Below are 27,180 nucleotides of genomic sequence, written 5' to 3'. Positions count from 1 at the left end.
ATATCTAATATAGTAACCAAAATATAACGAGTCATATGTTTTATGACGTAAAAATAGAGATCTTTTAGGATTTGTACTTCTGGGTCTTTGCTATAAGAAAGAAATTCAAAAACCTACTGTATATACCTTAATAGACAATTAAATCAGTGAGGACACAGTAACTTCGTGGTGGGGTGTTTACCTAGTATGTTTTGCAGAAACTACACTGGAGTATTCTCTTAATCCACAGAGATACGATCACACTTAACTGCCCATTTAATTTTAAAATGAAATTAAGGCAAATGAATGTTGATGATAGAATTGATGGAGTGCAAAGGTGGGAGGAAACGGGAGTACCCCGAGAATACCCACGAATACGATGTCGACTACAAACTGACTTGGCCGCTGATCGAACCAGGGACCCAATACACCAAAGGTACGCACTCTACCACTAAGCCACAGTGCCTGCACCCATTTAATTGTCTATTAAGGTATATACGGTAATTTTCTGAAATTTCTTCTTACAGCAAAGACTCAACAGTACAAATCCATGTGAGTCTCCATTTTTACGACGTCATAAAATACATAATTACTTATATCTCGGTTGCTATATTAGATATTGACAAAGAATTTTCATTCTTTTTGTACGCTAGGAATTATCACGCTTGGATTTACCCGAAGAAAACTTCGAGCTGAATTAATCTTTCGATCGGAATTGCCCTGACGAGTGTGAGGTACTCACCTAACCCATATAAGTACCATCTTATTTAACTTTTATTAAGATCAAAAGTTGTTTTATGAAATTTCAAGATCTAATACTCTTTTATTTCACGGTGTCTCTCTAACTGTAAGATGTACTGGCTGGAAGTTTTGGGTAACTCTATTCTCTTTTCTAATACTCTTTACAAATGTCAAATTATATTTTCCAAAGCTTTTAAAACTTAATCTTTTTAGACCCATGCATGATGTTCTTAAACCCCATGGAAATACCCAGTTACTTTAGGATGAAATTGCTACTGGTGCTTATTCAGATTTCATGACCGGTTTCGGAAATTTTACCACCTAACACCAAAACCGCATAACTGTGTGGGTCCTCCCTTTATTTGACAATATCTTGATAGCCATTAGTCATATTTTCATTAATTTTCTAAACTGTACTGTCAAGTATGGAAGCCCCACATACCTATGGTGTTCCTATTTATTTCACCATATTTCGGTAACTGTTAAACGTACCGACTTGCAGTTTCGGTAAACACACACCTGTAACGTTCTTTATAAGTTTATTAAGATATATTTTAGAATGTTTAGAAATGGGAGGTCTGTGAATGCCATAGTACCCGAAAACCCCCATAAGGACGTGTGTGTAGTGTATTGAATTGAAACTACTTTTGAGGTTGTTGTTAGCTCTCAGTAATTACGTTTTCGAAACTGCACAATCTGGTACGCAAACCTCACACTTCTATGGTGTTGTTCTTTATTTTCCCATACCTCGGTATCCATAAGGCTTACCGAGTTGCGGTTTTCTGTACTAAACAGATATCAGTTCTTTACATTTTAGAGACATATATTTCCACATATCTAAAAATGCAGACATTAGGTACCCCATAGTACCTCGAACGCCATTGGGTACCCACTTACTTTTGCATAGTAATACATTTCGAGTTGTTCAGCATCAATAAACACTTTTTTAAATTAATCGTTTTTCTACCAGAAACCCAAAAGTCTATACCTGACTGAACAGATTTTGTCCATTTAATTTTAAAAAATGTTAAATATTTTAAAATGTAACATTTTAAATATTTTTTGGATTTTTGTTTTAGGTATTTCATGCATCAAAACAAAACCAGGATTCTGCATGAAAGACAGCGAAAAGAAGCAGTGTAATTTGTGGCTAAAAGCACGTCCTTTCTGAAGACAGACCCGATTATATTTACATTCTTTTGTACGAATATGTAACCTTAATAAATATACTGCTCCACAAATTATTTCTTTCTTCCATAAATTAGAATAAATGTATGTCTGTTTAAAGAAAATGTTTGTTAGCGTTAAGTCCTTTCAACTCTTTTTCTCTGTAAATAAGAACATTATACCTTGCAACATTTTTTTTATCATTGTGCAATTCCGATTGGATAAAGTATCTGCACGAAGCACTATTATTTCAGACATACATTAATAACTAATGTATTGTTCTGTGAATAAGGCAATGGTATAGTGAACATGTTTTAACATAAAATCTGTAACTCAGCTTTTCAGTAGTCAACTTTATTGAGAATCCGAAGAAAGAAAGAAAAAATGTTGGACTTAACAACGAATTTCAAAATTATTTTTGTTCGAATTCTGGACTAATCCAAATTATCCAGAGAAATCATTTATGTTGCTCTCTACAGATGTATCCTTTATCCAAATCGTATGAAAAGGAGACTTCATACATCGCTATATTTTGTATGAACTATGTTTCGTATTTATTTAATCACTTTGTACCTTTCTCTAGTGTTGACAAGGCCGTAAGTGTCAATCGAATAATTTAGTGTTCCACTCATGTAACCTTGTGACTAACGTACGTCCTGTCGGTATATATATGTTACTGGGTTCGATTAGCGACAAACAATTTTTAGCGTTAAACAAATACAAAAATCTACACGCAATGAGATACGATGATCTTTGCCTCATAGACAATACCAAGCAACTAACGGTACTGAGTGTGGTTGAGTTTACTAGTGGTATTATCTGGCTATAATCAGTGTTCCGAGAGCTATACTTCTTTTTGTACTCTGAATTGCAAACTTTGATATAACCGTTTTAAATTATTGTATATCTATCTATCTATCTCTCTATATATATATATCATATAAAATTGTAAACTAGAAACTTCCGAGTAGTTCTGAGAATCATCGCTCTTTCTTTAAATAATGTATGAGACTATTACACTGCTCGTTACTTAAAATGTTGAACTAAGAAGGATACATCCAGGAAAGTCCAAATTTGCAGAATGTGTAGAGCAGGGAAGGATAAATATGTTTGGTCGATGGCTGCACAGCTTCTCATACCTGTGAACTCCGCCAGCTACAGTTGATGAGCTGTGGCATTGGATCGTAAGACGCATGGCTTACCATACCAGAAGAGAACATCCTCTCGATGTCTCGCTGTGTTACAGTCGTTCTGGTTGTCAATGTTGGGTCAGTTCTGCTCCTTTGTCACCACGTTGTCACACAGCGAAAACAGCGGTAAGTTTAACCTTTAACGTACCAAGCCTAAGTCGTCAAAGTTGTTTACCAAGCTGGAGTCTTCTGGAGACCCGACGTATTATTTTAATTTCTCAACATAGTATTGCAGAGGGTTACTCCAACTATTATTTTTTGGATGTCTAGAAGCATACTTAAGTTAAATGAACATTGTTGACATCAAATATTATGTATATTTGAGCACTATTCAGTTCTTCATACAATTTTATATTATTGTGTTCGTAAATCTGAAACACAGGTTTAACAATAGAGTTTTTACATTTTCAAGTGTGTTTTTATTTTTTGTATTTTTTAAAGAAACGAGTCGTTGATCTAATCATGTAATTAATATCTCAAAGGGTTGCAGGATACATATAAAAATTGAGAATAAATTGATTCTTATGATTGCGGCAGTATCACTAAATATCACTCTCTGGGGTCCCTAGAGTACCCCGCTTGGTATGTTAAGGGTTAAGCATATTCGACACTTACTATTAGATATCGGCTTGGGAACTTTGGCGTAGCTACCCTGTCTCCCTGAAGTTGCATTTTTAATGGCAAGTACTGTGTAGGAATCATCTTGTGAGGGAACACGTTTTCAGCTGACACCATGTTTTTAATTATAGCGTCATTTAAAAAATAACTTATCTGTTAATTAAAATGTGCAGAGAAGTTATTTCTGGAAAATCCTATTCACGCCTCTTGTGGTAACAACTTCTGCATTTTGGAAGAGGATATTATTAAGGAAAAGAATGAGGTAAAGTCGTCTTTATATAGTACACACGGAAAAGAAAGTATTTGACAGTTGACAAATTTTCTTTTGCCAATAGCTCGGGAACAAATGAATTTATTTGGATCTTTTTGTTGTTATTCTTCGAATAGTTATAACTTGACAACCTGCCAAAGTCGGTACTCTAATAGGTTAATTTATTGTTGAGTTTTTAGGAAAACAAATTTTGTCAACTGAAGAATATTTAATTTCGTGACTGTACAAGCAATGGATGATAACGGCTTAATAAATGACTGTACGTAAGTTTGTTTGAGTTTGAACATAGGATTGTACATGGCTGTGCATTTTGCATTATTATTGAAGTGCTGCAACTAAGTTATTGCAAAAGGTATGATAAATTCTTACAGTAATATTGTCACATATTGATTTACTCTGTATGAAAACTAAAATAGTTTAACATATGGTTAACCTCCTTTGTGCCAATAATTTTAAAATTAACGCTTGTGCCACTTTTCAACCTTGGCTTTGCAGTAGCTTTCCAAAGAATTAGCAAGAAGTCCAAACTTACACCCTGCAGGTAAATACATTTCTCTGGACATTTCACGGCTCCAAACTAAGATTGAAAAGTGTAGTATTTTTAATTTTATTATTATTGGCACAAAGGAGATCAACCATATTTTAAGCTATTTTTGTTTCCATACAAGAAAAACAATGTGTGACAACATTACAGTAAGAGTGTATCATGCATTTCTCAGTATGTTGCAGCACTTCAATAACGGTGCACTATACGTACAATCTAGATCCTGAATATGTCCAATCCATATATTACAACAAGGCAATACGTATGCGATACAGGTAAAATCCGTATATTTCATACGGACAATCTATAAGCTACATACATCCAATCCATACATTACATATGGCCAGCCTGTACGCGACATACGTATAATCTATATGCTGTATGCACACAGTCTGTAAGCTGCATATGTGCACTCTGTATGGTGCATACGGATATTCTGTATGCTCTATCGGGACAAGCTGTGTGCGACATAAGGAAAATCTGTATAATACATACGTACATGACGCATACTGTATCTAGTCGTACGTACGGGGCACAAGTACAATATAGATGCTGCCTCGGGGTTGAACGCAAGAAACACACGTACAGAACGTATATTGCATACTTCTTGAAATTATGCTCCGTCCTGATAGTCAGTGAGTGTCGTCATTATTAACCCACATGCTACATACGATCGTGACGTCACAAAGCTAGATATTACCTCCGTATATACTTGTTACTGCAGATGACGTCACACGAATAACGTCATTGCACTTATGCAGACAGTATGTATAATACATACTTTTTCAGCTATACGTTTGCTGCAAGATGTTATATACGGTTGTACGTTAAGTCCGGAAACTACAGGAATTACGAATGTAACCTACGTTTTTAAGTATGCCACCTACATTTTTTTTTTCAGTGTAGTCGGCGGATCCAGAATCGGGATGCCTTGAAACCAGTAAACCCTAGCTTCCGCGATTGTTCCAAGGCTTCCAAGGCAATGTCTTCTTCAGTGATCCTGAAAAAATTCGGAGCACCACGTTGATTTTTGCACCATGCTTTGACAGATTCTCGGAGTTCTGCTAGTTTGGTCCGCTTGGATGCCTTGTCTAGATATAGTTTCATCCGAATGATGTCACTTGTACAGATGTCAACTCTTGCTACCCGTTTCTCATCCTTGAGTTTGGGACCAATGGGTGCGTTGTTATAAGCTGCTACAGTATTCCTCAATTTCGTTTCACTCCATGATCTCCAAAATGCAGTTTCCTGAGAAAGATTTGGGTCCAGGTCAGGGGCGGATCCAGGGAGGGGCGATCGGGGCGATCGCCCCCCCAGAAGAGGAAACTTTCTTGTTTTATATATATAAATAAAATCCATCCCAGAATTTGGAGTCCTTAAAAGTAGCATTATGACAACCCCCCCCCCAGAAGTCGGTCCTGGATCCGCCCCTGGCCAGGTAGTCGTAATCAGGATCGCTTTCGGTACCCGAAGCAGTTCCTTGTTGACTTGATGTCGTGTACAAGGGCTGGAATTGAGTATTATCTTCGAACGTAAAATAATCGTCTACGGCCATTGTAATGTCCTGGAGAACAGAGTTTGTCACCATCAACTTGATGAGCTTGTGAACCTTCTTTGCATTCTAGAGAATCAATTTCCTAGATGTAAGTCAACGATATTGCAAATTGACTAACAAAACTTTTCATCCATGACCACCTCTTACACCTAAAGCTTTGAAACAAATGTCGAACTATGTGGTTCTTCACATCAAAACGACACTTGTAAATGCAAAACAGCCACCTGGTCTAGAGGTTTCTAGATCGCTTCTACCAGACGGCTGTCGGTAAGTTGTAGGGGGATACCTTTCAAACGATATGCTACGTGCCCTTCATTTCAATTGCCAATTTTGAGTTGGACCCCACTTGGGACCCTGTGGGACCAAGGGTAAACATTATCATATCGATAAAGACCACTTTTCAAATAATGAAACACGAGTTTTAGAATTTTGACGCCTGTTTCACTGTTTTGGAATTCTAGTGGTGGCCATGCACTGTTTTCAAATTTTGAATTTTCCGCCATTTCGCACAGAGCTTGATTAGAGCTGTGAGACTTCTGTTATCGTTTTTCTTTTAACAGTAGCATTCAAACGATATGCTACTTGCCCCTCTTTTCAATTGCAAATTTTGAGTTGGACCCCACCTGGGACCCTGCGGAGACCCTGGGGCAAATATTTTCACTTGTTAAATTATGCTTTTCCAATGATGAAACAGGTGTTTTGGCGTTTTAGCATAGGTTTCAACTTTTAGGAATAGCAACGTACTTTATGTACACCTGCTATAGAAAATAGGTCAAAATGTTCTATATATTTTAGCCCCTGCAAAGGCGGGGTCACTTCCGGGCAAGAAGCGAACACCTGTTCTGGAACTTGCTCGAGATGTCCTATCAGGAAATATATAAAATGTCTCCCAATTCAAGGTGCAGTTTCGATATTACTCTGGTAAGATGATAGATAGATAAGATAAATAATGTAGAATTAGAAACCAAAGCGACTTAAAATTAAGAGAAATACATTCGGTAATGTTGTTGGTCTCTGATTGTGATCATTTTTAGCTCCCGGAGTGAGCATATTAGAGCTTATAGTTTTACTCCAGGCGTAACATTAAGAAAATACGCACGATTATACAGTATTGCGTGAGATGTTTCATATTATGTTAGTTGTAAAGAGAGAAATTACCTCACCAGTGACTTATACGACTTATATGTTATTTCTTACACTGTTTTTCACTAGAGAGCACTTGACAACTTAAATCCTTTAATCATAATTATGAAAAAAAATGTGTTATTTTAAATTCAAAAGAAAAAGATGATGCGTGTACGTCCTTAAAACGCCCCAAACAGCATGCATACTTTTCCACTACATCAGAAATTTGTGGGCTGTCACTCTTCTCCAATGGTACGAATTGTGATTTTCTTAAGATATGTGAGTAAATAGAAATATGAAGTTACATTTTGCCTATCCGCCCTTGCTGTAGCGCTTGTATTTTTTTAATTTTCTATCTACAAGCATATTTAACATATTTAAGTCTCTATATGTAATGTTAGACAATTCTTTCTTACATTTTCTCATTGTTTCGTCTTCAATCTCTTAGATGGTGTCCGTCCCAGGAAGACAGTTGATTTAGATGAAGCCATTAACCTTACAGGTAAGAAGTTTAGCTACCTAAAGTAATTTATGAAATAGTTAAGACCTTGCCATACAAAAGTCTTAGATCAAACCAAGTATTTTTAATGTATGTATTTACTTTAGGATATAAGTGCATTTTTTCATACCTTGGTGATTCTTATGTCATAAAAGTTACTACTAGTCATTGATTACCTCTATCTTTTGTACGATTCATGTACAGGAAATGGCAACTTCCATTATGCTCTCCTGTTCGCATGCGGAGTTTCCTACAGTTCTGGAGTCCTCCAGTTGGTTGGTGTTTCATTTCTTCTTCCTGCAGCTGGGTGCAACTTTAGACTTACATCCACGGATAAAGGTTGGATGAGTGGCATTCCGTTTGTAGGTAATTGTTATTTATCTTTATATAACACCTTACATTTTCAAAATTAAATAGTTTTAATAGAAAAGTGTGCTAAGGAGCAGTGTCGGACTAGCCCATTTGAGGGCCTTTGGCGCGGGTCATTAACGACCCTATATATATATATATATATATATATATATATATATATATATATATATATATATATATATATATATATATATATATATATATATATATATATATATATATATATAAGTGCATCAATTGCTGACACAAAGAAAATACCGTTGACCCTATATCTGACAGTAATGTGACAAAAGCCGACAATTTTACTTTAAAGAATGTATACAATGAAATCATTTACTCGTAAGAATAACATCAAGTATTCTTTTATAATATAGGTTAAACAGAAATAACAGTACTTAGAATCGGTAGAATCTGCTTTTTGTTTGGGTACTTATTCAAATATATCCATTTAAAATTTCAAGACATTTCTTACCTTTTGTTAACGAGACATTTCTCAATTTCTTCTATCAGATATGCACCCACCTTGGAATCATATTTAGGTGTATTGATTTTTTCCAAAATGTCTTCATATGCATACCATAATAGCTTGTGCTCAACTTTCGGCCCAAACCAGCCATATCCAGTCATTAGCATAACTTTGACGAAAGCTTCGTTTTGCTTGGTCTTCAAAACCTTTCCCGGAAAATATCCACTTTCACACCGAACAAATGCATAATCATTGATGTGAAAGTTGCCAAATCTTCCATGATACCAATCGCCAGTGTCTCCGTCAGATTCCAGTTGAAGCTTTATGGAAGAATCGGATGATTCTTCGAAGGAAACGTCACATTTTCTCCTTCGTCGAACTTTCAGTTTTTTCTCTTCCTTGACCTTGGTAAAGAAAGTTCCACTGAATGAAGCCTAAGAGTATGGCCCTCTGGTGGCACGATTGATGGAGCAAAAGTCTGATTAGAAATACACACTTAGACACTGGATTTAACTTGCTCAGTTTGATTCTAATGATAAAATAGGAGCAAGAGACAGCTTTGTGAAAGTTATCGAGTTTCATTTTTCGACACTGTAGTTTCATTTTCATACTAGAGCACCATGTAGCTAAACTGCCTGTGTGTTACTGATGTTGGAGATAATCTTCAGAAGAAGAGACAATTCGTATATTTTGATATTGTCTGTGTATATCAGAATGAAAGATGATAAATAGCTTCTGCAAGGTCATTAATGTATGTCAGAAAACAAGTGGGCCAAATTGAGAACCCTGTGGTACTCTTGAGGTAACTAGTGAAGAGGTAGAACGAAATCCAGTAAGACAACTGATTGATATATGTTTTAGAAATAACTTTGTAACAGATGTAGGGCTAATATTGGATTTAAAAAAAAAAAAGAAAGAAAGAAAGAAAGAGTTTGAACGAAAGGAGAGAATAATTCATTTTGTCGAAAGTGTTTTGTCTGTAGTTTGAAATAACATTTGTTGTTTTTAGCTTGGGTTAACAGGATATATTAAAGCGTGTTAGCAAACAATACAGTTGGAAACAATATCGTATTTACCCGATTATAAGACGACTCTCAATATAAGACGATTGCTCTATTTTGGAGATACTTCTTGAAACTTTTATTTTTAACAAAAGGAGAATAATCAAAGTAACATGGTTTGATTCTAAATTTACGTGAGTAGTTTTCGACAAAATCGGGAACAGTAATTTTTTATTGCACTAAGAAGTATGTCGTTTGCATTTGTGTCTTTTATTTATTTTTGTACTTTTATATAAAAATACCTGTTAAAAATCAGATTGTTGCTAGTCTTGTAATAATAATAATAATAATAATAATAATAATAATAATAATAATAATAATAATAATAATAATAATAATAATAATAATAATAATAATAACAATAGTATATAGTTTATGATAGATATAATATCATGTAATTATCTTAATCCTTAGGCATGATTCTTGGTGCTTGTATGTGGGGAGTCCTCGCCGACGTAAAAGGCAGACGAGTAACGCTATTCATGTCTCATATGGTGGCCATATTTGGAACAGTTGGGTCTGCTCTGGCACAAACGTTCTGGCTTTTCCTCGGATTTCGATTTATCAGTGGATTTGGGTAAGTTTCATGTAATATGATAGTATGGTATATACTATATGGTGTCATGTGAATATAAAATGAGGCCACTGGTTTGTAGTAGGTCCATAACTAGTCCCAGATCACCTTGCGCTGAGCAAGCCGTTCTCCAGCACACCATCTCGTTTCTTCAGTAAAATGCATAAATTGATAATAACGTATGGAACTAATTGATATTAAGAATACTGTAATACTGTAATATACAACCAATAACTCAGGTAACTGAGTGAAAATTTTTGCTTCTTATTCAAGATAAATTGATAAGATCTACAAAAATTTGGGGAAACCGAAAACACGCATTCCGAATACAAAACATTTGTCTAACTTCAACAGAAAAAAAAATCACAAGAATATTTGTACTCTGTTAGCGCTATTTAAAACATAATAAATTCTGGTAAAGAGGATCACGTAAAACTTTACATATATGGACAAATCAATGCTGGTACATAGTTGAAGCGGTTACTGATAATTGTTGTGAAGAACTCAATGAATTTGTTAATACTTATCAAAGGTCTTTGCCATGCCTTTACCATCTATGGCAACGCTATATCCAAACAGGCATCGATCTGGCACATCCAATTGTTCATGAGCTCTTTGATCAAGTTTCAGCTTTACGACGATATGCCTTCCCACCACTGGATTGTCTACTCGCTATATGCCAACGCACCGATGCCATAGACTGATATAATCCAGACTGCCGTATCTACCACCGCAGTCCACATATATTTATTACACATAACGTCAGTGCATTACTGAAGGTATCATGTACTATGTAAGCACCTTATCACCGTATTCAGCATTATACTGTTCTCTAGTACTTAATCCATTTTATGTTCTCCTCAGGCCCGTAGCCAACCTAAAAATGTAGGGGGGGGGACGATCCAACCATATTATAGTTCATTTGCAAGCCTACCGTGAAAATTTTCGGGGGCCCAGCAAAAATTTAGGGGGAGCCGGTCCCCCCTAGACCCCCCTGGATACGGGCCTGGTTCTCCTACTTCAGCTCATAGTATCATACAGCCTGCAACCATTCTACACATTTAATGCTCCATAAACTTGAAAATATCTCTGGCCACAGAAAAGGCATTGCCCATCATCAGATGAAAATGAAACTTGTTAAAAAAAATCGAAGATCTGATAACATTCACGGTATTTACAGATTCTTAAATGTACAGATAAAATTTAAACAAGCAAAGTTGACCTAAATGGAAATGTACACAATAAATAAGGTTTAACCAAAAAGCTTTTAACTTTTGAGAAAAACAAGTTCGGCAACAAATTAATCAACAACAATAATCTAGGCTTTATACACCCTCTCATACCCCAAATATGTGAAATTTTAATATCACCAATATTTTTTGAGGTTTTAACCAAAACAAAATCTGTTAACTTTGAAAAAAATGCACTTTTTAACTTAAAAAGAATCTAACCTGAGTACATATTTCTGTATGCGGAATATGGAGAACCATCATTGCCCGTGAAGTGTTAGCGAATTAACTCCATTAACGAATTCGGCTGAGATAATATATTGCCAAAAATAGAATTCAGAAATTCGCTTTCATTCAGGGGTTACCGGACGGACAAACGGACTACAAAAATTAAAAACCTTATAAGGTTCTCTAGTGTGATACTAGTAATAAATATTCTCCTAGCATGAACATATTCTAAGTTCACTTTTTAAAACTTTGCGTCCAACTGTATCGAGTAGCTCGTTCATCTTCGAACTGGATACTAAGAGAATTGTCAAATATTGTTTCCTTTCAAATTGAGATTAAGGCTAATTTTAGACGGAAGCATTTCTCGTAGCAAAAATCGTATCATCAATATCCTACCGTGTAAAATAGCAAATGCTATAACATTTCCCATGCCATGGCATACCCTATGGAATTTCTAGTCTATAGAACCTGCTCTATTTTGTAGCATTTTCCCCAGCATTTCTGGTCCGATTGCAGCGCCATAGTGTGTTACAAGGAAGCGAAAGATTTTGTGCCAAATATCCATGCTCTTTGTTTTGTATGGGAAATTGAATTGTAGTAAAGAAAAATGAGTTGGAGTAGGGATGTCATTATTATGCTGACTAAAAAATATGAGGAGCATCCATGTTTGTACAAAGTTAAAAGTCCTTTGCATGATAATAAGCATATACGACAAAGGGCTTTAGAAGAATAGCGAATGAAATCTCTGTTTTAGTTTCGGAGCCATAATTGCGCTCTCCTCCAGTGATTTGTTTGCTACGTCACTACAAGATGCTTATCGAAATGCTACCGTGTAAAAGCACTATACACTTTTGATGACAGAATTTTTGGCAGCACATCTGCTGCGAGAAATGCTACAAAAAATACTTCCGTCTAAAACTAGCCTAACATTCTGTACAAATACATATGAGAAGCTTACTTTTAAAACGGAAAACTTCCAATTTTTTCTTCGAAATTGAGTTTTCAATGGTTTCTGAATGTTTGAAAGCAGCTCTGTCGGATTATGGAACAGGGTATATGTAAACGGGAACGTTTTTGGTATAACTAGAAATGACAATATAAATTTAGTCTATCCCATCGTATCCATCTCGTTCATTTACTTCAGTATGTTTCATTTAAAAGAAATAAGGCGGTTGTCTCACTTGCGTTACGGTCTTCTTTTAATGGCATATTTTCAGAAGCATTTTGAAGTTTATTTTATTTTATTTTATTTATTTATTTTATTTTATTTTTTTTTTTTTTACTTCTACTATAAAATTAGTAATTATGCCCTTTTGAAAATGAGCTCCTCATATACTAAAAGCACTGTTTTTATCCTTGTCACTTGTAACACAATGTGTCTCTAAATGTACAGAGTTTGCGGGACATGTATGATACAGAATTTGTGATGTATGACGCTTCTGTGTGAGGATTCATATAGGGGCCTACATCAGCAAAGTTGCGTGGTGTTATTCTTGCACGCCTTGTATTAGAGTTTTTTTTTTTTTTTTTTTTTTTTACAAATCCTGTCCTTACTATATACAAAACTAGATGAACTGACATAAAATAAAAGGGTACTTCCAGTTGACGTGGAAAGCTGAAATTGCCAAAAGTGAATATTTTTATTATTTAGAGGGCCTAAAGGGGGATGAAGAATTTCCATTTAAGATTTACTTATACCGCTATTCATTTTTCTTCTTATTTCTTCTCTACATGACACTTGAAGAATGATTGGAGCAATGTACTTGGTGTGGCCTTATTTGGCGGAATTTCAACCTAATTCTAGACGAGGAACTGTGCTGTCCACTTTAAACATGTTCTGGAATATTGGAAATATTTTAGTGCCAAGTAAGTGTATTTAAACATGAACGACTGGAGGGAAAATGATGGTAAACGCCACTTCCAGTTAAATTATTAGATGCAACGGGTTGGGATCGAACCACAGAAAAATATGTAGGTAATTGAATTTCGCAAATGTACACCTTGTCTCAAAAAGGTTGAGCGCATTCTTTACTGGTGTTTTGAGGCAATAATTTTCTAAGTCCAGCTTCGGGTATCTTCGGGAAAAAGTAAGCCAGGTTCGAACCTCCAAGCCAGCCTTTGCAATCGGGAAAAAGTTTGCAGATGTGTTTTTTCTTCTTTTAAATATAATAAGACTTGTTACCAAGTGTTTAAAAAAGCAACATTGATTGAAATACTTAATGATACAATATTTCGAAACCTTTTTTTTTTAATGTCAGCACATGCTTGTTTGTCATTTAGCTCTCCATACGTAATGGAACATTTAAATACGTTAAAGAATCTTTCCATATGTAAAAGAATGCTCAAAGTTAAGAAATAGAACATAATTATCGCCTGAGTACTAAAATAAAAGTCAAAGTAGAACAGAAACAACGTTTGTAATGGATATGAATGTCATAATTATCTTGAGATCCGTTATACATCGCTAGAAGCATAATTCTAGAAGTCCTTGTGCTAGCTCATTGGTAAGCTGTCGGATTTCAAATCATAAGGTTTTGAGTTCGAATCTCGTTTAGGTTAATCCTTTTTTTAAAATTATATTTTCCGCAATGCATGAAAAATTATATAAAATAATTACATTAGAATACATAAGTTGTGTATATATAACATAATCATTGCAGAACATAGTAATTATTATGTTTAAAATATAACATCTGAGATAATTTTCACAGTAGGTCGGTATTATATATGAGGATGTAAATACAACTTAAGAAACTCGTTCAATAGCAATAAATAAATCATGTAGTGTATTTATTTGCAGCTATTTGTCATATAGAGGGTAATTCTCAACATTCATAATACAGAATGTCATTTATGTTCTTGAAAAGTTACTCGATGCATAAACAGAAGGTATAAACAGAAAGTCGGAACGCTCACAAAAAAATTCATGAACCCCAAAGGTTACGTGAGCAGACTGGAATTGTCCTTATGAAGCATGCCACAGCAGAAAGTCTTTACATAGATTTTCAATTCAATTCCTGATATATGCTTTTGCAATGTGGAAGTGGTGATGCCTTCAGTCGCCCTCTCTCGCTCGCTCGCTCACTCTCTATTTATACAGAATATAAAATGGATTTATGTGTGTATTTCAACTTAATTCTGATATATCTAGAGCAATTTTAACTATATTTCTTACAGTCTGGAAAAAGAGTACTGTCGGGATACATATCAAAAATGCTAGAAACGGGTCGATATTAGTATCGAATCCATAGTTTCGTGGTCGCTTAGGTGAATGGTTCTACTTTCAATTCAAGTCCAACTAAGCTCCCATTAGCACCCAGGGTGGTTACGTAGCGACATAAAGATATCGAAATCATTCGATATTAGAATCGAATCGTAAGTTTTCAGCGCCGCTAACAGTGCAGCATTTCCCATTAGTCCACAATAGTCCACATTTCACATTAGTCCCATTGCCTAGAGGGCAACATATTTGCAGAGTGCAAAGTTTAAAACTTGAATAATATTTTATTTTTTTCCGTATGAAAAAGTTATAAATCAAGAGCAAATATACTATTTCACGAACAATCCTCTTTTACTATTCTAATATGTTTAATAATAGCGTAAGAAATCTAATAGTAATTCAGAACATGTTTCACATTTGTTATTTTTTGTTACATAGTTGTAGCTGTAGCATGTAGTGAGTGGAATTTAACTGTAATAAATTCACTAATTAACCATATTCGAATTAAGTTTTATTTTTAAGTTCGGGATGAAGGGGCGGAGAAATATGTAGTTATTGGGGGCACCGAGCTTTTCTACATTTTACTTTCAAGATCTCCATTTTTCTTTTGTCATTTGTTCCTAATAAAAACAGTTCAGTCACTTTTGGATTGTCATAGGATAGTAGGAGTTGGATTTTGGGATGCAGCCTGTGAGATTCTAGAGGAGCTAACTGCTTGAAAAAGTATTTTTGAATCATCTGTAACATATGAAATAAGGATATGTATCATAAAAAATTGAAAGTAACTATGTCTGCGTAATCATCACGGTCAAATTGCAAAGTCAAATAAATTGACGTTTGGTATATAATCAGTCTCCAATCCCAACTGGGAAGTTATCATACGCGTGTCACTTTCATTATAATACATATCCTTAGGGGGAGTAGAAGTCCGAATTTTTGCGAAAAATTGAGTTGAGTTGAGTTTAGTTTAGCGTCCCTTTCAGCAGCGAGGCTATATGAGACGTGGACCTACTGATTAACGTGGAATCCGAACCACATGAGCGAAAAATTGAGTATCTCACAAGCCGTTCAACTGAGAGCTGAAATTCAGCATATAACTCTTTATTAAAAATAAAGAGAATATGTCCTGGCATTTTATAAAATTAACTTTTATGAGCGGGGGGACGGGGGTGCATTTTCTATATATTGGAAATTGGTAGTGGGTTGATTTGTAAAAATAATCGAAAACGATTGATATTAGTTGAGAAACAAATTGAGTAATGCAAATTAAAGTTCTTTTTGAATTTTATACCCACTGCTTTCTATTTATAATTGCTGAAGCTGGTGTTTAATATATGGAGCGTTCCGAGCATAAGGCAATCAAGCCATAAAGTTAGAGAAAAATGGCCATAAAATTTGTATTCTAAACTTAATTACATGGGCATTTTCAATTAGTACGGCATGCTTAATTATAAAGAAAATTAGTTTCTCTCTCTCTCTCTGTTTTTTTACGTTGGTCTACTTTTCCTTGATTTGAAACTTTCAAATTTCACCCTATTTTCTACTGAAATGTGTCTGTAAGGCAACAAAGAAATAATTATATATGATAAATTTAAATTCATTTTAATTTGGAAGATGAGAAACACTTTGCCATTATATATCGTAAAGGTCAGACCCACCAGTATTGTAACAGAGAGGTGCTTGAGCCATTAACGGTAGAAATTCAAACTCCGATAAGTGATAATTTCACAGTCTTGTTTTATTACAAGTGTAACCTCTTTAGCCAATGGAGAGGAGGACGTGGGCCATCGGTCAGAGTTGATGTCGATGGGTTTTGGTGGGTCGGAGTTGGTCACAATGGTTCAGAGTGGTTCATAGTTGGTGGTGGGTCAGAGTGGATCACGATGGTTGATGGATCACAGTGGGCCAATGGGGCATTTGGGTGGTGGGTGATAGTGGGTCATGGTGGGTCGTGGATCAAATTTTCATTGACCCACACCATCTCTGGTTAAAATTGTACTAAAGATAAGAGGCACCGAAGATGCATGTCGGCTATTATGCTCAAATTTTGCTCATGGATAGTACTCCACCAGGAAGCAATAAATCTGAAACGGTTCACGGTATCACCTTCTAGAACTCGAGATGTAGAGGTTTGTCTGATTGGCTAAATTAAGACGTCAATGATTTATCCTTCAACAACCAAGCTTTTTATGATCGTTTCCGTGGGGAATTCAGAAGAACACGTGCCTAGTAATCGTAATATTGATAGTTTGCGTCCACCCCGGGTATTTGTTTTGTGTTTTTTGATTCACCTAAATATAAACAAATCACACATATAGGCATTTTGACATATTTTGGGAGAGTAATTTTGTGGTTCGTTGGCGTTTCATCGCGTCTCTGCTGCTGGTAGTAAAGTTTTCAAAATGGAACTTGGGCCACCACGGATCGTCGCTGCGGGGCCACCAATTTCTGGCGAGAGGTCAATAGTTGACCATCTGTAGTCCACCGACGCTTACAGCTTAGAGTAATGAACGATGTCTTTGCCTTGTATAGTTCATGACTACCGACGTCGGCAGTCAACTAGCCTTTAGTATTCCTTTACTAACCATCTATTGTTCATGTTTGTACACAGTGTTGTCACAATAATAATAATAATAATAATAATAATAATAATAATAATAATAATAATAATAATTATTATTATTATTATTATTATTATTATTATTATTATTATTATTATTATTATTATTATTATTATTATTATTATTATTAGAGGAACTGTACCAAACCCGGGCCCGGGTCCATAAAGCGGGCCCCCTCAATTGCTGCTCCGGGTATTGGCGTAGAATGCTAGAAATAAGCTGAATTGTAGTTTACCGTTACTGTTGCATGCAGCGCTAGTTCCTGTGTTGATCAGTTAATCCTTTGTTCTGCAATCAACATCTGACGAGTTTTCATGCAGTGGAAAGTTTTGAAGCTCCGACGAGCAAGCATTGTTTTCCATAGTTAGTAAAGAGATAATTGAACCAACTATTTATTTATTTAATCTTAATGGTAAGAGGTATGTTCTATGTAATTAGCTAGTAATTTAGACGTAGGAGTGACAAATTATTTGCAGCGAAAGTAGAAACATGTATGGTCGTAAAGTGGGCCCCCTTGTCAATCCTAAAGCGAGCCCCTACTATGTTGTGCAAAATTAAAAGATATGTTTCATACCGAATTCTCATGATTCGTGCAATTTATTTACAATCTTCAAGAGGTCCAAAATGCCCAAAACAAAGCCGAAACTAATTACTCAATATCGTGGTCGAGGACATGGTAGTGTCAAGTCATTATCAAGATCCTATGATCCAGGAAAGTAAAAGATACCGCTGAAGGTGAAAGGAAGAGCCAAGGAAGACGATTCTAATTGTGGCTCAATCTCTGATATAAGGAAGCATCAACAATATTCTCAACTTTAAACGTTCCACCGGGGAAAACATCGTCCACGGATGACGATGCCACTTGCACCTTCTGCACTGAAACTTTTTTGAGTGATACGAGAGTTGAACTCTGGGTCCATTGTATCATGTGCTTTTAGTGGGCCCATGTAGATTGTGAGGAGACTGCCAAAGTCGTTTATATTTGTGACTTTCGCCAGTAGAAATCTTAACTTTGTGAAACATTTCATTTATCACGTTTAATTTGGAAGTTTTGGTTCTGAAGTTTGAGGAATTTTTTTAAAATGCCAAATAAGTAGGTTGCAGAGAGAGAGATGTTTAGACTTCTTATTTCTACCAGTAGAATATTGAATATTTCAGTTTTGAAAGTTTCAGTCAAGTTTAGACTATTTAAAAGATTGTTCTAGAGCTTAAAAAAGAAAAAAAGACTTTTTGATCTGCTATTTCCGCCAGTAAAATGTGGAATATTTAAGTTTAGACATTTTCAGTTTACAAGTTTAATCTAGAGTGCAGGTTGTGCTGGAGTTAAGAAAAAGACTCTCAGATTGCATTTCGGCCACTAGAATGTACAATATTTAAGTTTTAAGTTCAATTTTAGTGTGTTCTTTACTTTTCGGAATTTGTTTCAATTTCTTCTAATAAAGTCTTTTAAACATTCATATTTCATTTTATTTTAATCCCCAGTGTTTAGGATGTTGTTTTTTAGCTTAAATGCGTAACTCATTTAAGTAATGCAGGTTTTCGTTTTGTGTAATTTATCTAAATTTAAAGGGGCCCGGTTTTGGAACAGTTTTTTCGAATGCCGAAAATGCAGTCCATATGAAAATCCATTTTTTCTCAACCTATTTTTTTCTTGATTGTTATGGGAAGAAACAAGCAAAGCAATTACATATCGTATTATTTTCAGCCTGAATATCATTTTTTTCTGATCGATATTTTCTTAGATATATGGAAAAAACAAAATGGGGGCCCACTTTTGGTACAGTTCCTCTATTATTATTATTATTATTTGTAGTAATAGTAGTATAATTGATGATAGAATAATTATTGTCTATGTATTGTCCAGGTAGGACTACACACAGGATTTTGCTCGTTTTGGTTCGACTTGACTCTAATCCGAGTCGAGTTGGAAGATATTTTTCGCGCCGAGTCCAAGAGTAGACCTCAAAGATGTATGTTTCGAGTCGAGTCGAGTTTCAAAGAAAAGTCGTTCGTGCCCATCCCTACTAATGAGAGCTTAATCGGAGTTAAGAGAAATTGAAAGTCTCACTATTTATCTAAGCGACCCCGAAAACTATGAATCTAATATCGATCATTTTCTACCAATCTTTTATATGTATCGCCCTCCCATTCACCATAGGTAACCCGACAGCACTCTTTTCGAAACTATAAGAAATGTGGTTAAAATTACTCTAGGCCAGTGGTTCTCAATCTAATTCCTATCACGATCCCCTTTTATCACACGCTCTTGCCAGTGACCCTTTTATAATTTGTTTTGTAATAAGCTTGTGTGGGATTTTTAACATACCTATTTCTATAATAGTAGAATCCATTTTTTTGTTTATAGTGAACAGTGCCATGGAAAATCAGCGCCCGGGGCGAGAGTATAGTACGATGTCACCGTATATATGAGTGACGTCGACAGACTAGCTACGAAGCGCCACCATGGTTGGCACGAAGCTCAATAACATTTTCAAAATAAACCCTACCTTTCCTTAATTTTGAGCACATTTTATTACGTTTTTCCTTCTATTTTACACATGTGCACATGCACTTTCCTAACATGAGTAACACACTTCCTCCGAAATGTGTGGCCCCTTTTTTCGGCGCCCGGCACTGACAGTGGATACAGTAACTGTAATATCTATATTCCCAACGACGAAGGTGCTGGTACAAGATGGATGTTAAACTCCTTCATTGAAGAGGCCATTAACGTATCCGATCTAAGCCCACAACTTCTTGACCAAATAATAGAATGATCATGCGACAAGTCTTTGCAACTGTTTTTTTGTAACGAAGACTTGGACAAGTTCTGCCTGATGAGGAGAGAAGAATATCCTGGTCTGGGGATTGCTGCTTTAAAAGTAATAATTCCATTTGCTATATCGTACTTGTGCGAAAGTGTGTTTTTTATAGTAAACATTAAAACAAAGATAAGAAATCGCTTATCAGTTGAAAATGGCTTGATAATGTTCGTCATGAAGATTGAACCGGACATTGCTGAACTAGTGAAATTACACCATGCTTAGGTGTCTCGTTAGGTTTTAATTTTAATTGTATTTCAATGTGCAGGTTTTGTTGCATGTGTATTTTTCTAGTATTTCTATATACAGTTCTCATTAGTTTTATATCATACCTCTTTGATTTAAATTCATTTTTAAACAACTCTACTAACTAACTAACTCTATGGCCTATGGAACCCGGAGGTTCAATGCCGCGTTCACAAAAGCTCTACACTGACTTCTATCCTTAGCCAATTGGATCCAGTTTCTACTTTGTATTCGTATCTCAGCGAAATCCATCTTAATATTGTCCTCCCATCTGCGCCTAGGTCTTCCTAATGGTCGTTTTCCGATTGGTCTTCCAGTCAAGATTTTGAAAGCGTTTCTACTTTCTTCCATTCTAGCTACATGACCTGCCCACCTAAGCCTTCTAGACTTGACGACCCTAACAATGTTGGGTAAACCGTATAAATTATGTAGTTCCTCGTTATGAAGTTTCCGCCATTCCCCATTCCCGTTCCTCTTGGGTCCGAATATTCGTCTAAGGATCTTGTTCTCAAATACTTTCAGTCTATGTTCTTCCCTCAAAGTAAGCGACCATGTTTCGCAACCATACAGAACAACAGGCATGATTATCGTTTTGTATATTTTAAGCTTCAAATTTCTCGACAGAATTCACGACGACAAGACTTTGAACCGAATAGTAACACGAATTCTACACCCTTTGAAAATGTTCAGTAGACTTATTTTTTATTGTTCTTTACAGTGTGTATAAAAAACAAAAGTATGCCTATCAGAACAAAATTAAAAATAATATTTAAAAATAATTTCTGGTATTAGATTCTAACTATATTTATCTCTTCCGCCTATCTTTGCGATCCCCTAGGGGCCGCGACTCCCAGGTTGAGAAACCCTGCCCTAGGCATACATGAGTTATGTTGGAACATACATACATACACTTTTATGTGTATAAATGCAGATAAGAGAGAGTTGAGAGAGAGCGATTAAGGAATTACCGCTCTCAATCTCTTCACTTTACTTTTGCGATTCGCGAATTTCTTACGTGACAATTTGGGGCTAGCTAGTTTTTTGTCTTGGACCACGATCCGATTTTCGATATGCTCTACCTAAATGCTGTAATGCGAATATTGAGAAGTTATCTGCGATGAAAGTAGCTGCAAATAAATACATTACATAACTTATTTATTGCTATTACACGATTTTTTAAATTTGTATTCAATATTCACACATAACACACCGACGTTCTGTCAATACCTCAGATGTTATATTTTAAAGATAAGAATTACTTATGTCGTGAAATGATATGAATATATATATTCAACTGATATATACAACTGATGATATGAATATATATATTCAACTGATATATACAACTGATGAATTGTAATGTAACTATTTTACATAATTTTCATGCATTGAGGAAAGTAGAATATCATAAAAGAATTTCACCTGAACGGGTATCGAACTCACGATTTAAACGCTCGGTGGTGTACCACTGAGCTAACATGACCGCTTTTCGGAAGCTGCTTCTGAAATATAACTGAGCTCATACGTAAATGCTCTTTTCCGTATGGAAATCACAATGACGAAACGAGAGTGTGAATACATAGTCTCGAAATATTGTATCATTAAGTATTTCAATGTTACTTTTTTCTACACTTAATACCATTTCAACATGTCTTATTATATTTAACAGAAGGAAAAACATATCTCTACATCGTTTCCCGATTACTAGGGTTGGCTTTGGAGGTTCGAACCAGCAGCTTTAGTTTACTGTTTTCCGAAGGTACCCAAAGTTGGACTTCGAAAGAGTTTGTCTCAAAACAGCTATCATCATATCGCTCAATCTGTTTGGTATATGGTATATGTTTTTATACGTGTAAAGTCAGTATAACAATTCACTCTTTAAACAGCTTTTCGTATGTATTAATATTCCTTTATAAAAACTGTTTTTGATATTATTATTACGGCACACCATTTTCAGATTTCTTTCGCGAGTCGTTGACCAAGTTGTTCCCCACCAGCGTTGCCAGACTCACAGCTCGGAATTATTCCAAAACCTGATCGAACTTATGCTAGATTCGGTCAAATTATGCTAGATCCTCATAATTACTAATTCAGGAGTTTAAAAAAACGAAGTTGAGATACGATAACGTAACTTAAAATACACAGAGAGCAAGAATGCAATACTTCACGCACCAAAATTTTAACTCAGCTAAATTAATGCAGTCGTTGCCAGACTCAATGGCGTATATATCGTATAAATGAATGCAAAGTTTTTGTTTACATATTTTGAAAGAAAATTACTTCGCAGCATAAGGGGAGTTGGGAATCGTCTGCTGGGGGGGAGGCGGCAGATTTTTGGTCGGTCTCGGAGCTGTCATTTCAGGAATAAATATGATCATGAAGTCAGAAATAAAGATGGTGAAGTTGTCAAAAAGTTGGGGGGAGAATGGCCCCCATAGCTCCGCCCATACCTCGGAGTTAAAGGATTAGAAAACCCTGGGTGGAGCCACAAAAAATCCCAAAGACGTTTCGAACTTACTTCGGAGAATAAGACTGCCTGTATGGTTTACCGACTGTATGAATCAATGGAAGAGGATACATTTCTGCCGTTCTTTTTCTTCCCACGACCAATTCCTTTCTCATCTCCAGGTTTTACGGCTTTCTGATAAACTTGCTGAAATTGTGCTAGATTTGGGCAGGATGCTAAAAGCAAGATGCTAGATGCTAGAGACATGCAAATTATGCTAGATCTAGCATAATGATGCTAGATCTGGCAACGCTGTTCCCCACAATAGGCGTGTCGTGCAAGTAACCAATCACACGTCAGGTACTAGCTTTTACCTATTGCTTCCTTCTCACAGCTCAGAACATTGGTAACTATGGATAGACGTACAGCAGTAATTACTTTATGGGAGTTGGAAGGTTATTCTGCAACTGCAGCTAGCAGGCGAGTAGGTGTCCCGGCCTCTACAGGAAGGCGATGGATTCGGAAATATGGTGCTACAGGTCAGACTGATAATTTACGATCTCCTGGTCTTCTGCATGTGTCAACCGAAGCCCAAGATGCGAGATTAGTAAACGAAGCCCGGTTAGACCCACTAAGGACGTCTAGACAGCTAAGGGAAGTTTCTCTCTTTCCTGGTAGAAAGCATACAGCTCTACGAAGGCTTCGTCATGCTGGGTTACGTGGCCGTGTTGCTGCCGTGAAGGAAAAACTCTCAGACGACCACAAAATTTACCGTCTCGCGTTTGCACAGGCGAATGTGGGTCTCAATTGGGAAAACGTAGTTGTCTCAGATGAATCCATATTCACAACATCAAAGGAGGGGCGCCGTTTTGTGTATCGTCCGAGAGGCACCCGATATGATCATGGATATGTGGCTGCTTGCAATCGCAGTGGCCATGTATCTATTTTATGTTGGGGTTGGATTTCCAGTCGCGGAGCAGGACAGCTTCATAGAATTGAAGGACATCTGGACAATGCTCAGTACTTAGACATTATCAGTAATATCATGGTGCTATCTGTACGAGTATTTCAGCCTGATGGTGTAATTCAGTTCCAGCAATACCAGTCGCCAATACATACTTCCCGTGTGATTCAGGAATGGTTCGCAGGGCACCCTGAGATTGATTTAATCGACTGGCCGCTCGTGGAGCAGACCTCAATCTCATAGAAAATATGTGGGCAGAAGTGAAGCGTACTCTAAGGGAAAGTTGGCCTGAGGCAGATCCACCAAGAACTCAGGATGACCTGTGGCATCTTGTTTCCGAAGCATGGCTGGAGGTAGGGGAAGGAGATAGATTTGTCACCCATGTAATAGATTCCATGCCCAGAAGAATGGAGCGTGTAATAAATTCAGAAGGGTCTTGGACACAATATTAATGTCCCCGCCTTAACTCCCGAAAATAGCCCTTTTCAGGGCTACCTAAACGCTTCTGAAAATATTTCTAGAAGTAAACCACTCCTTGTATCCGATTTCTGTGCAATCCTACTAACAAAAGAATGATAATTAGCTGTAGGCTTTGAACTCAAGACCTCTTTATTGGCAAGTCCGTACTCTACCAGTGAGCTAACATGAACACGCAAACCCAACCTGAAGAAACACGACTTTCAATTTCTGGTATTCGATGACAATGATGCTCACATACTTGGCAAATGTTGTATTCAACTTGGGATATTCCGCAACACACACACATAAACAAAGCGAAAGAGAGAGAGAGAGAGAGAGAGAGAGAGAGAGAGAGAGAGATGAATATACAAAAGCATATTCAACGTATTCGAATGAGACTCTAAGTAACGACATTCCGTTCTAAAGAGAGTTTGTGTTTCTTCCCGTGACGTTAAGGGGATCGGGAAAAGTTATGTGTCTTGAAGCAGGATCCGACTTTGGATACTCTGTTTATACACTTTCTATATCCGTAGGAATATATTGTATTTAACGAATGTAAATGAAATGCTGTAATGAGAATAATGAGAAGTTACATCTGTATGACAAATAGATGCAAATAAATACACTACATAACTTATTTATTGCTATTGAACGAGTTTCTTAAGTTGTATTTACATCCTCATATATAATATTGACCTACTGTGAAAATTATCTCAGATGTTATATTTTAAACATAATAATTACTATGTTCTGCAATGATTATGTTATATATACACAACTTATGTATTCTAATGTAATTATTTTATATAATTTTTCATGCATTGCGGAAAATATAATTTAAAAAAAGGACTAACCTAGACGGGATTCGAACTCAAAACCTTATGATTTGAAATCCGACAGCTTACCAATGAGATAACACAAGGACTTCTACAACTATGCTTCTAGCGATGTATAACGGATCTCAAGATAATTATGACATTCATATCCATTACAAACGCTGTTTCTGTTCCACTTTGACTTTTATTTTAGTACTCAGGCGATAATTATGTTCTATTTCTTAACTTTGAGCATTCTTTTACATATGGAAAGATTCTTTAACGTATTTAAATGTTCCATTACGTATGGAGAGCTAAATGACAAACAAGCATGTGCTGACATTAAAAAAAAAAAGGTTTCGAAATATTGTATCATTAAGTATTTCAATCAATGTTGCTTTTTTTAAACACTTGGTAACAAGTCTTATTATATTTAAAAGAAGAAAAACAAATCTGCAAACTTTTTCCCGATTCCAAAGGCTGGCTTGGAGGTTCGAACCTGGCTTACTTTTTCCCGAAGATACCCGAAGCTGGACTTAGAAAATTTTTGCCTCAAAACACCAATAAAGAATGCGCTCAACCTTTTTGAGACAAGGTGTACCTGCAGATGGCAGAGAAAGCTTGTTTGGTATGTGTCACTGCATTGAATTTGATGGGAATGTTGAATCTACTTTTCCAGTTCACTCAGAAGTTACAAAATGTGACATACCATTGTGTTCTCCCGAGCCGCTCATATATATATATACATGTGTGTGCTTGTTTTTAACAAATTTAATGTGAATCTTAATTAGAATTTTAGCTTGGAGGGCGAAGAAAAATGCTAGAATAGTTTCGATGTCACGTAGACAAAATAGGCGTAATTAGGTATATATTCTTTTGTTCTAGAAGAGGTGTCTCCAAACTACGACTTGCGAACGCCACCAATCCGGCCGGCCACAGTTTATTTTAATTAAATTGTTCAGCAATGATGAATATTAAATACTTTTCTTTAAAAATATCACTACACTGCTATCTATCATTTCCATTTGAAGTTCCGTGGCAAGGACTTCTATGTTGGACATACAAAAAGATTTTGAAAATTTTTGTGTCGTTTAGAATTGCATCAAAATCTGAAGAACGAGATTCAAAATTTAGTTTTAAAGCATCCAGAGCTTCAATTGTAAAATCTACCCGAAATGGAGTCTGAGTTTGTAAACCGAATATCTCGCATGTATTAAAATATGTGATACTTTTTTTTTCAATTGGAATTGAAACAAAACAATTTTTGCCGAAAGAACTTAATGTAATGTATAAATCAGGAAGAAAAAGTATTTCTACTTTAAATTTTAAATTAAGGTCATTCATGTGTTTCATTAAATCTGTATAAAATGCTAATTTCCATAACCATTCATCGTTGTGTAACAGCTGAGAATTATTGTTTTCATTCAAGAAAATTTCGATTATTGTTCGGAGCTCAAAAAATTCACCTTAGAACTTTTCAGCAGCTATGTCTGCGTACCGCAGTATAATGTGGTATGACTTGACTCAATCACGAAATATTGATATCCCTATTGTTCATTAAATATTCTGCATTCACTATTTATTTTTCGTTTATTTTCCATATTTATACAAATCCACACAAAAGGCACATAACTTCTAATCAAAATAATGCTAATTAATACCATGACAAACCTGGGTTCTCAATAAATAAAATGCACTGGTTTTGTCTACTCAGAATTAAACTACACTGAGAAACTACAGAGTGGCCCAAAAGTAGGTATACAGTATCGTACTGATAAGTCATGACATTTTATATCATTTACTTATTGTTATCCATATAGGTATTGACTTAGTTTTTTCCTTATCTGTTCTTAATTTATTTTCACTTACATTTTAAGGTCGAAACAAACCAAAGGAAATAAATTAATTATCTTAATAAATTAAAATGTTATACTCGATCAATACTGGTCTGTATACCTACTTTTGGGC

At 35.8% G+C, this 27,180-nt stretch overlaps 1 protein-coding gene across 1 annotated transcript in view; it reads left to right on the top strand.

Annotated features, from left to right (window-relative positions):
- LOC145693571 (synaptic vesicle glycoprotein 2C-like) overlaps positions 1 to 27,180 on the top strand; it is a 199,910-nt gene that overhangs the window by 117,765 nt on the left and 54,965 nt on the right. Inside the window, exons 2-5 of the mRNA XM_081769666.1 lie at positions 7,639 to 7,692; positions 7,894 to 8,055; positions 10,003 to 10,165; positions 13,364 to 13,485. Of these exons, the coding sequence (XP_081625792.1) occupies positions 7,639 to 7,692; positions 7,894 to 8,055; positions 10,003 to 10,165; positions 13,364 to 13,485 (501 nt within the window). The remainder of the gene's footprint in view (positions 1 to 7,638; positions 7,693 to 7,893; positions 8,056 to 10,002; positions 10,166 to 13,363; positions 13,486 to 27,180) is intronic.

Source organism: Thermobia domestica, chromosome 8 (assembly GCF_964235325.1).
Source record: "Thermobia domestica chromosome 8, izTheDome1.hap1.1, whole genome shotgun sequence".
Classification (NCBI taxonomy): Eukaryota; Metazoa; Arthropoda; class Insecta; order Zygentoma; family Lepismatidae; genus Thermobia; species Thermobia domestica.
Note: the sequence above shows the minus strand (reverse complement) of the source record. Positions and strands in the feature narration are given on the sequence as shown.